At 41.0% G+C, this 11,728-nt stretch overlaps 1 protein-coding gene across 1 annotated transcript; it reads left to right on the top strand.

The window, feature by feature from the left end:
• Positions 1-442: 442 nt before the first annotated feature.
• Positions 443-10,738, top strand: PDCD5 (programmed cell death 5). The gene is made up of 6 exons (XM_065416520.1): positions 443-537; positions 2,690-2,730; positions 3,287-3,348; positions 4,949-5,040; positions 8,038-8,109; positions 9,608-10,738. Exons 1-6 carry the CDS (start codon positions 472-474, stop codon positions 9,656-9,658), a joined length of 384 nt encoding a protein of 127 aa, XP_065272592.1. The 5' UTR covers positions 443-471; the 3' UTR covers positions 9,659-10,738.
• The last annotated feature ends 990 nt before the right edge of the window (positions 10,739-11,728 follow it).

Here is an 11,728-nt window from a genome sequence, read left to right as displayed (position 1 = left end):
GCCAGCGTGGCTGGGAGGGAGAGCGGGGGTAGGGCCAGGAAGCCGCTAGGCGAGGGGCAGAGCCGTGCTGGGGAGAAGTTTGAAGGGGAGGCCGCATGCAGGGCAGGAGGGGGGTGGGCCAGGCCCGGTAACGCGCACCTGGGCCCCGCGGCGCCCATGGCCGTGACGACGGTCCGAGATGTGAGATTCCCCGGAGGCGGAGTCCCCGGCCAGCAACCCGAGGTGGGGGATGTAGGAAGCTGGTCCTACCCGCTCACACCCTAACATCTCGCTCCACCAGGTCCTGCCAGCGCCTCCCCTCAGCGCCCATTCCCCGCCCAATTCCCTCATCCCACCGGCTCTCGGCTGACAGCCTGACAGGGCTCTCGGCAATGGATTGGCGGGGGCTGGGACCGCGGCGCATGCGCCCTGTGCGGTGAGCGGCCCCGCCGGTTATCTCGCGTTGTCCCGCCCCCCTCGTCACCCCGAGCCATGGCGGACGAGGAGCTGGAGGCGCTCCGCAAGCAGCGGCTGACTGAGCTGCAGGCTAAGCATGGGGTAAGGGGCTGGCACCGCTCGTGGACACCCCACCCTGGACTAGCCCCCCCTCCGTCTCGACAGCCCCCCCCGCTATCTCCTCACCCCCCAGGTTCCGGGGACCCCCCCTCCAGGTTCCGACAGCCCTATTCAGCCCCGGGGACCCGACGGCCCCCACCGCTACCTCCTCGGCTTCCTCCCCCCTTCCGGGGACCCGACAGCCCCCACCGCTACCTTCTCAGCCCCTCCTACACCCCACGGCCTTGGCAACTCCTCTCAGCTCACCGCTCCCCAGGGCCTTGACAGCTCCCTCGACACCCTTCTTCAGTCCCCTCCGCTAGCCCTGACAGCCCCCTTCACTGGGCCCCCAAGCACCCCTTAGCCCCCCCTTCCCAGGGCCCAGACTGGGGTGACTAGCTGTCCCTTACTTGAAATAAAGTCCCTTGACTTCCCATTTTAAACATTAAATTGAATTTTATGATAATTGAATCGTGTACATGAGAGAAGTAGAAAAGTACGCTTGGGAGAAAAAATACTAGGTAGGCTAAGGGAAGTGGTGTTTCCCTAAAATGTCCTTTAAAATAAAGTGTCTGTTATTTTCATCTAACAGAGGTGGTCCCCTTAGCCCAACCATACACCCTGGGCCCAGACCACTCCCTCCACACCTTATCTGCCTTCCCAGAGACCAGACAACTTCTCCAGACACCTGATGCCCAGGCCTTGTAACCCAGATGATTCTTTGCCAGCCTCCCCTTCTCCTTCAGGGCCCATGCGGCTCTCTGCCCCACCCCTCATCACTTCCAACAAACACCAGCAACCCCCATTCCCCTCCTCAGACTCCAAGAAGCTCCGCATATGGGCAGTTCCCCACCCTATTTCAATTCCTGTTGCCTTGGTCCTCCACCCCGTGCCCAAACAGTACATGTCTCTTCTTTCACCACCAGCAGACATGCTGCACGGTTCCCTCGGTTTTCTGAAAGGCCAGTCATTGTTTTTCAGAACTGATGTATTGAATGAATTAAAAGAGTAAAGGGAAGCAAACCTGCATTGCTCGAAGAGTTTTAAGAAACTGTTGAGTTATAGAATACCTACATATCATTGTCTTTGTGAAATACTTGGGAGAATATAAATACCAATTGGGTAATGGGATGGCCAAAGGAACTATTCATGTACAGTATAACTAATGGAAATCTGCTTTGTACTTGAATCACATGTCTGATATGAAGTGATTAGGGGTGGGACTCTTCTTCCCCTTCCATTAATCTGTGTTTAATAACTTTCTTCTAAGAAATTAATAGGGTGGGAATAGAACTGGAAGAGATGTAACCTGTGAAATCACTTTCTTTGAATAAAACAGTCTGTTAAAATAGAACAGGGCTCCTGTATTGTGTACATAATTTTATTTTGAAAATTTGCGAACAAAATTGTTAAGTGTGAGAGAAGATAGACTTTTACAAATTGTTTAGAAAGCAACACTTTCAAAACCCTTTCCAGACTGGTTACCACTGTTGCTGCTGCTTGTAGTCTGTTCATAAATTGGAAGTTTTGAAGATTTCAACTTTAATTGCAAGCCTAATTTAGGTAGTTTGATGTCGGTGGCTGTGATCTACGGCAGGCTGTTGGAAAGCTCACCCTTCTGCCTTCAAAGATCACAGAGCTGGCCTTATGCCCCAAACTTGTAACTGCCTTTACCTGGGCGAACCCAGTTGCAGGATTAGGGTACTAGTTTGCTCCACCAGGACAAACAACCATGGATCACTCATCTGTTAGGGCAGGCACTTTACATTCTCAGTGTCTAAACTATGGTCATGCTGTATTGTTGCAAGCTTGTCGGTCCCAGGATATTAGAATGACAAGGTGAGTAAGGTAATATTTTTTTATTGGACCAACTTCTGTTGGTGAGAGAGACAAGCTTTTGAGCTACACAGAGCTCTTCCTTAGGTCTGAGAAAGAGCTCTGTTCAGCTCAAAAGACTTGTATCTCTCACCAACAGAAGTTGGTCCAATAAAAGATATTCCCTCACCCACCTGGCCTCTCTTAACCTTGGTCAGGCAGATAATTTTGCTTTAGCCAGCTTATTTTAAATTCCAGTGAAATACTAAAATCTGACATCCTGCACAGAGTGTTTTCTAAAGGGATTGCTAAAGTGTCTTCTGTCATTCTTGTCTTTCAGGATCCTTCTGGTGATCCAGCGCAACAAGAAGCCAAACAGAGGTATGATTGTGAGCTGTTGATTTTAGGTAGTATGTTCATAGTCTAGTGGTTTTGAATTTCTATCAGTTTATGTTTTTAAACATTAATTACAGTTCCTTGAAACACTAAACTGGTTTATTTTGTTATAGAACAGCCAGTAAATCAGCTGCTAATAAGTCAAAGGGTTTTATCTTTCGCTTAAGCAAAATTTGGGAATTTTGCCTGAGATGCTTGGAATTGGGCCCTAAATTATTTAGAACCTGCACCTGTTAGTGGGAACTGGATCAGATCTTTCGTTTGATTTTGTAGCGTGTTGTGGGTTGTTAGTTTGTTTACAAGCGCTAAAAACATTATTTTCTTACACCGCAGATAAACATTAAATTTTCTTCATTTTTGTGTGTTAATTTGTTATACTTAACATCTGTACCTACTTAAGTCATTTCATTCAGTCCTTAAAAAAATTATTTGGTTTTTGTTTTGATAATACAAAGTATTCAGCAGACTTGGTCATCTTGCAAGATGCTATGTCTGATGCTTGAAACCTTAGTGCTATTGTGTAACTGAATTTTCATTACAGGGAGTCAGAGATGAGAAATAGCATTTTAGCTCAAGTTCTGGATCAAGCAGCTCGTGCCAGATGTAAGTATCCATGTATTTTGCCATTAAATAAAAATTCTCATTTGTACTGTGTTATGTCTCCCTAAATCAAGGCCTTAAATAGAATGCATAGGAGATGAAATAAAAGAAAGCATTTATCTCTGATGATGGAAAAATAATAAGCCTAGTGCTGTGGATTTTCAAATCACTAATATTTTTTAAAAACTGATCATGGATACGCATATGCTGAAAAGCAAATCCTCAGATGTGGTGGTTTAGTCTAGTGGGAGCAGGAATTAGTAAATTTGATGCTTGTGAAAGGTGCCAAATCGATAGCCTGCTTAAACTGAATTTCTCTGTTTAGGGGGAGAATATGTGAAAAGCATAGTAAGCAGAAGTGCCAACATCCCTATGCCATCCCATCAGTGTATCTTAACCCTTATTTAGAGGGGCTCAGCTCTAGGAATGAGAGAACAAATCAGGGTCTCTGCCACGACTGCATGCAATGATGAGAGTTGTCATGATGAGCTTTTGTGATACGGATGTTTGCTCATTAGGAAATTGAGAGTTTGTCTACTATACAAACCTACGTCGACCTATATTAAGTTGACTTACAGCCACCGCAGTAATTACTGGGTGGTACATGTCCACACTACCTTCTTTGGGTTGGTGGTGCACGTCCTCACAAGGAGTGCTTCCACCGACCTAAGAGGGGGAGTGTGGGGAGCTGAGAGCCTGGTATCTCAGCTTCGCTGGCAGCTCCCTGCCAGGAGCCTGGCTCCCCCACAGGCTCCTGCTAGGCTGCCCTCTTCCCCTTCTCCTATGGTGACAAGGCTGCCCGGCTCCCAACAGGCACCACTTGGGCTTCTCACCCTGGCTTCCATCTGGGAGCTGGGGGGCAGCTGGGCTCTAGCTGCTTGACTTTCTTGCCATGAAATTGACAAGACAGCCGATGTAAGGGATGCAGTGTCTACACAAATACTGTCGCCCTAACTACACCAACATAAGCCTTACGCCTCTCATGGAGGTGGAGTTATGTTGGTGTAGGGCATTTACACTGGTGGGAGGAAGGCTGTAGTGTGGCCTTATGTAGACCTCTAGTGTAGATCAGCTGTGAGTGTGACTACCAACTTATTTGTATGCCAAAGACCATCTATCTAAAGTGGTAACAAATTGGTCACAACTGATCTAATTTCAATTTGAACCAGTACCTAGGAGTGAAAGGCAGTTTCGTCCATTGCCAATTTCCCATAACCTGATTTTGAGATTTTAATTTGTATGTATTAAAAATGGAGGTGGTGCTTGGTAGAGCAATGTGGCCTTGCTACTAGTGATCTGCAGCATTAAGTTTAGTAGCAGGGTGAAACCGGTAAGTATGTAGGGTTGTCTTGTTGTAGGTAGTAAGAGATTTGAACCCCTAACAAATCTTTAGAAGGAGCATATTTGTAGAGTGTTTTGTATAATTTAAAACTATTCCCTTCAATTCATGGTTCTTTCATATCCTAGCATGAATTTAGGACTAAATTGTACAGTTACAACTTCTGTTGTTTAGTAGATAAATTGTACAGTACCTCATTCACTTCTTTGTATAGTAGATGAAGGAGGTAAAATACAAAAATGAACAGTACCCATTTTGTTGCAGTAAGCAATTTAGCACTTGTGAAGCCAGAAAAGGCAAAAGCTGTAGAGAATTACCTTATACAGATGGCAAGATTTGGACAGCTAGGTGGGAAGGTAAGCTAAATTTCTTATGTTACTCTAGCTCTTGTTTGCCTGGTCACTTTCAAACCAAGTGTACCCAATGAAACAAACTGAGAAACCAAGTGTACCCAATGAAACAAACTGAGAAATTTAACACTGAAGTGTACAAAATTTTGTACTACATGCTAAGGTGTGAGTTACAGCATGTATATGAATGATTCTCAAATCCTTAAGCTGTGTGTGTATGTATCTATGTACATTTGTGTGTAAACACTGTGTCCATACGTATTTAAAAATATTTATGATTTAGCTGTCTTAAACTGAAGTGCTATTCTGGAGCGAAGAAGTGCAGTTTAATGCCTAGGAAGACTGTCAGTCTTGTAATTGAAAGCATTTGTTCTCCTTTGTGACATTGCCTCCACAGAGGCCATTGGCTCCACTGGGGAGTTCCAGAGTTGCAGGTGCTGACAGCTAACCCACATTATACCAGCTTCCACAAAGACAGGGGCTACCTTAAGCTTCACCTCAAATGTGATAAAACTGTATTGTGTTTTCATCTTAATCAGTTTTGCTACCTGGGTGGCTTCCCAAAGTACCATAAGCATGCTGGGGAAGGGAAGTTTATATACCCTGGATGTTAAGAGCTATTGGCTGTAAGTCTCAGTGAATAAGATCATGTAACTAGTTGTTATGAACTAGCGGACATTCTAGTGTCTCACCATCAGGGTTCACTTGTTGAGTTGGATGGTAGCCTCGTGAATCTACAGTGTATTATCCAAAACATTTAGGGTTGTTACTTAGAGTTCAATTCACAAATTGCTGTTCTTTCAATAGTGCAGCAAGACCAAATGCTGATTTTTAGGAGGGCAGTGTGCTGAGGGAGGCCTCTCCTCACTCCAGAAAGCAACTTTAATTAAGGCTTCTGGAGGTAGATGGGGAACCAAGGGACTACTAGAGGACACAGGACTTTTACACTCCTTGTAAATGAAACACAGGGCTTGAGGGAATTGCACTTAATCTATAACTGTCCAGGCCCATGACTCCTGCAGCAGGGCTTTTTGAGGCAATAAGATCTGAGAACAATACTGTGGATAAGTAGTTCTTAAAAATAGCTGTCATTGGTACGGAAATGCTGCAATTTTCTGTGAGCCATATTGTAACTTGTTACAGGAATATCTTCTAGTGGCAGTAATATCACATTGGTAATAGGGCTGTCAAGCGATTAAAAAAATTAATCTCAATTGATCGCGCAATTAAAAAAAAGAATAGTGATTAATCGCATGATTAACCACGCTGTTAAACAATAATAGAATACCCTCTATTTAAATATTTGTGGATGTTTTCTAAATTTTCAAATATGTTGATTTCAGTTACAACACAGAATACAAAGTGCACAGTGCTCATTTTATATTTTTAATTACAGATATTTGCATTGTAAAAAACAAAAAGAAATAGTATTTTTAATTCACCTAATACAAGTACTGTAGTGCAATCTCTTTATCATGGAAGTTGAACTTACAAATGTAGAATTATGTACAAATAAACTGCATTTTAAAATGTTAAAATTTTAGCGCCTACAAGTCCACTCAGTCCTACTTCTTGTTCAGCCAATTGCTCAGACAGACAAGTTCGTTTACATTTGCAGAAGATAATGCAGCCCGCTTCTTGTTTACAATGTCACCTGAAAGTGAGAACAGGCTAGGCATTGTTGTAACCAGCGTCGCAAGATATTTACATGCCAGATGTGCTAAAGATTCATATGTCCCTTCATGCTTCAACCACCATTCCAGAGGACATGCGTCCATGCTGATGACGGGTTCTGCTTGGTAACTATCCAAACCAGTGCGGACCGACGCATGTTCATTTTCATCATGAGTCAGATGCCACCAGCAGAAGGTGGGTTGGGTTCTGTAGTTTCCTCATCAGTGCGTTGCTCTTTTAAGACTTCTGAAAGCATGCTCCACACTTCATCCCTCTCAGACTTTGGAAGGCACTTCAGATTTTTAAACCTTGGGTTGAGTGCTGTAGCTATCTTTGGAAATTTCACATTGGTACCTTCTTTGCATTTTGTCAGATTTGCAGCAAAAGTGTTCTTAAAACGAACAACACATCCTGGGTCCTCATCCGAGACTGCTATAACATGAAATATATGTCAGAATGCGGGTAAAACAGAGCAGGAGATATACAATTCTCCCTCAAGGAGTTCAGTCACTAATTTAATTAATGCATTCTTTTTTAACAAGCGTCATCAGCTTGGAAGCATGTCCTCTGGAACGAAAGCCGAAGAGGCATATGAATCTTTAGCGCATCTGGCACGTAAATATCTTGCAATGCCAGCTACAACAGTGCCATTTGAATGCCTGTTCTCACTTTCAGGTGACACCGTAATTAAGAAGTGGGCAGCATTATCTTCCGTAAATGTAAACAAACTTGTTTGTCTTAGTGATTGGCTGAACAAGAAGTAGGACTGAGTGGACTTGTAGGCTCTAAAGTTTTACATTGTTTTTGAGTGCAGTTAAGTAACAAAGAATCTACATTTATAAATTGCACTTTCATGATCGAGATTGCACTACAGTACTTGAATTAGGTGAATTAAAAATACTATCACTTTTATAGTGCAAATATTTGTAATAAAAATAATAAAGTGAGCACTGTACACTTTGTATTCTGTTGTAATTGAAATCAATATATTTGAAAATGTAGAAAAATATTCAATACATTTCAATTGTATTCCATTGTTTCGCAGTGTGACTAAAACTGCGATTAATCGCGATTAATTTTTTAAATCATGATTAATTTTTTTGAGTTAATCATGTGAGTTAACTGCGATTAATTGACCACCCTAACTGGTAATCAGTCTCTTTGGCATGTGAGCCACTAAACAGTATGTTACAGTCTCAATAGTCAAGTAAACACCTTTGCAAGCACACAAACGGAGAAAGGGAAGCAAGAGAACTATACTAGATTCAATTATTTGAACCTAAGCCACTTCTCCAAATAAAGTGTGTGGTTTTTATTCTGCTTTTCTAGGTATCAGAACAAGGGTTGATAGAAATCCTTGAAAAAGTGAGCCAGCAAACAGAAAAGAAAACAACAGTAAAGGTAAGTTTTTTCCAAAGGCAGTGTAAACTTGGTTCAAACCTGTTCTCAGACAATGCAGAAAAATAAAAGGCTAGGGCCAACAATAGTTGCTGCACATATTTCATGCTATTTCAGGAGGATACACTATTTGTATGTTTAAACTATATAACTGCTTAAATATACATTTAGATTCTTAATTTTACATTTTTGTTAGACAATAGTCCATGCATTTATTTACTAGATCATTTTTTACTCATGACTTGTCAGGTTGCATTTGGATGAAAAGTGGAATTCAATCAGTTGCACAAAAAACATTTTCAGATTTTTTTTAGTTAAATAAAACTACCTTGAATGCACAGAATACATAAGTTTATTAAAACATGTTTTGCATTTAAAAGTGATTCTTTAAACAAAGGAAATATCTGTAGTTTATAGCTGGCCAGCATGCCTTCAAGATTTTAGAACTGGTAGATCTTCTCATACCTCAGTTTTCCTTTTCCAATCTATGAATAAAAATATCACTCCTCCACTTTCATCTCCTGGTTGGTTTTTCAACTTTGCATTAGCTAGTCATTGAATTGAATTAGTGGAATAAACTGAAAGAAAATATTCTCTGCACCTGCAGAAGAGGCTACTGCTTTTAAAAGCTGATTCCGGATTTCAAACTTTGGTTCCATGTGCTTAGCCAGTGACCAGTTCAGATGATTGACTTTCTTTAAATCTTTGGCAGCAAACATGTACTGCTTGAATTATTTTTGTAATGATTAATAGGTAAGTTTAGCCCTTAATGTAGGTTAATTTGAAATTTAATTTTACTAGGTTTTTTTAGAGTATTAAATTAAGTCTAATTTTTATTTATATCCTAGAATTTTATCCATCCTGAATAGTTACTAAAGTAACCGAGTACTCAACTATGAAAGTAGCTTTTGACCACAGAAGTTGGACAGTATTTTAGTGCTAGCTATTTTTCCTATTGTCTACACCCTTGGTGATGCTCACTGTGAATCTGCATTACTTCTGCACTAATAAGAGGTTCTGGAAGGTTGTGACAGGCTATTTAAACACTTAGGTAAAAATTCCCTCTTCTAAATGTGTAGCAAGGCCAAAACTCAGCAAAACCATAATAATTCTATAGGATAGGAAATTCAGGCTTTAGAAATATTATATTGGGGACTGTAGCCTTGTACCTTGGAGCTGAGTTTCAGGGGGAAGGTTTGTGGGCTGGGGTTGTAGGGCCTGCAAACCACATAGGTCCACTGGTCACAAATATTTTTACAGGGAGCAATGGGCTGTAGCGGCTACAATTCTATAAGTTACCATAGACTGGTTGCCCACAGCCCTTTCTCCATGTTGCCATACCGGGGAAGGGAAGGATTCTAGATTCCATCCACACAGCACCCATGTGGACTACTAACTTGGATAAGCATTGAGAACTTTGCCCTTAGTGATTAACTTGAGTCTTGAATCTTTGAAGCTGGAAGGAGTTGCTGTAAACTGAATTTATTGTGTTTGTTTCTAGTTCAACAGAAGAAAAGTACTGGATTCTGATGAAGAGGATGATGATGATTAAATGCTACTGTAAGATTGCTTAACTGCCTGGAAAAAGGCAAAAAAACCATACAGTATAGGCAAATTGAAAGTTCTGACAAAACATTTAAATGTATTTGCTTTCTGCATTCTTTTTTTTTTTTGATAAAGGTCAATAAATAAACGAACTCATGTTCTGTAAAACAAAATTTGAGAAGGGTTTTTATAGCTTAACTTTTTGTAGTATTAAAGAGGCCTGTGTGGTATGGATTTTCCCACCACGTTCTTAGCATGAACTTTCCTTTGTCCTACTCAGCATGTAAGCTATGCTATCAGCACCTGCCACTCCGTAAGTTGTTGCTACCATAAGAGAGGTCTTGGGAGGGCAGTAAAAGTGTCTTAGGTTGCAAACAGCCAGAGCCTGTGGGAGCTGAAAGAATGACAACTCTCTCTGTCACAACAGTTGATACAGAAATAAGATATCTTTTAGTTGAGGGGTTATCCAATACTTCACTGTTTCTCAAACTATGGCCGGTGGAACCTTTTGTTGGAGTCTACAGAATAGAACAGCTGATGAACGAGTTGGTGAGAAGAGAGGTGGTTCTTTGAGAGGACATCTTATGTAGTCTGCTGGATGAAATTGTACATAGCATATAGTTTGATTGAACCAGTTTCTTCTGGAAACTGTCAAGTTGTCTCTCACTGGTGAGTTGTCTCTGTCTCTGCAGAATGAGGTTAAAAAGTTGAGTAGAGTGGATATTCAGTTGTGACTGAAACTTAATTGGATAACTAATGTAATACAACTCTATTCAGATAGTTGATAACACATGTTCTTTATTCTCCTATTTATTAAATGGTTGGAGTTTATTTTTGTCAAAAAAGGAAAGGCACCTGCTCTAAATTCCATGTGACTTGCATGCATAAAGTAAAACTGACCCTGTGTTGTCGTCTTATTTGAAAATACAGTTTGAAAATTTGTGGTACAAATACTGTTACATCTTGTGTGATAAGATGGAAGTGAAAAGGGGAGAGACTTCACTACCAGAGAAGAGCTGTTTTCTGCTTTCATTTAAGAGCAACAGTGTACACTATTCCAACTGTAACGGCTTGGAACTGATTAAAATTTTGTTTAAAAAAGTATGAGCAGTAGTGACTGTTTTTCCATCTGTGTGAATATTGTAAAAACTTTGATTACTACAGCTAGTGTTTGTCAATTTTGTATTTTTAACTTGCAGTCTACATTACCAACTTCCTTATTTAAAATAGCACTCGATTGTAGGCTATAGTGCTTAGCTTCTACAAAGGTGATACCTCTGTGCAACTCTTCATGTTAATAAAAACCCAACCATTTAATTTTAGTGCAGGGAGAAGTTAATAGAAAAGCCTATTTGTTTAAAAAAACGATTTGACTCCTTTCAGAGAGCAAACTGGTTTTTGCAGTAATAATGTCTACTTTTTCATTGTAAATAAGTAAGACGTGAAAACCCAGTACAATTTGAATCTCATGTGATATCAGGGCTTTAGTCTGCAGTTGTAGGGTATACTGGTAAACTGTTTAAAGTGCTCTTTAAGTTTGCTCCCCATCTTTCTCAATATTAACCACCTCATTATTACTAAAGGAGGATCTTCCATTAGATGGGTTTAAGATGCTACTGAATTTACTTAAATTTAGTTTAGGCCATTTCCTTACATATCAGAAGAGTGAAACTGCTTAGTGTGGTGATGTTGTTAAATGTTTGGCTGCATGTGTGTTTTCTCTGTGTGCTGTCCCAGCTCTGCACAGACAGTTGGTACAGCAGACCTCAATCACACTGCCCAATAACCACAGACCCGTTTGTAGCGAAGGAACTCTTGTCATGTTTATTGTCACTGAAGCATGGTCCTAGTGTACAGGTACACTAATACATGTATGCCCGTTTCAATGGACTAGTTCAGTTAATGGTGGGACTTTCCATTATCCCCTAGGCCAGCCAAAGACACTCCCTCAGACTTCATTTTATACATCAATACAAACAAGTTATATATTGCCCCTCTGATGTGATTCGTTACTGCCCCGACATGGGTTGTTACCATCCATTACCTTGTACATGTTGATTTGATCAAAACATCTCTA

The sequence above is a fragment of the Emys orbicularis genome, chromosome 14 (genome assembly GCF_028017835.1).
Source record: "Emys orbicularis isolate rEmyOrb1 chromosome 14, rEmyOrb1.hap1, whole genome shotgun sequence".
Classification (NCBI taxonomy): domain Eukaryota; kingdom Metazoa; phylum Chordata; order Testudines; family Emydidae; genus Emys; species Emys orbicularis.
This window is presented reverse-complemented; position numbering and strand designations above follow the sequence as displayed.

Coding starts and splice junctions, on each gene's coding strand:
- PDCD5 (XM_065416520.1), top strand. CDS start 472: ATGGCGGACGAGGAGCTGGAGGCGCTCCGCAAGCAGCGGCTGACTGAG. Junction 538..2,689: donor AGCTGCAGGCTAAGCATGGG/GTAAGGGGCTGG, acceptor CTTGTCTTTCAG/GATCCTTCTGGTGATCCAGC. Junction 3,349..4,948: donor TCAAGCAGCTCGTGCCAGAT/GTAAGTATCCAT, acceptor ATTTTGTTGCAG/TAAGCAATTTAGCACTTGTG.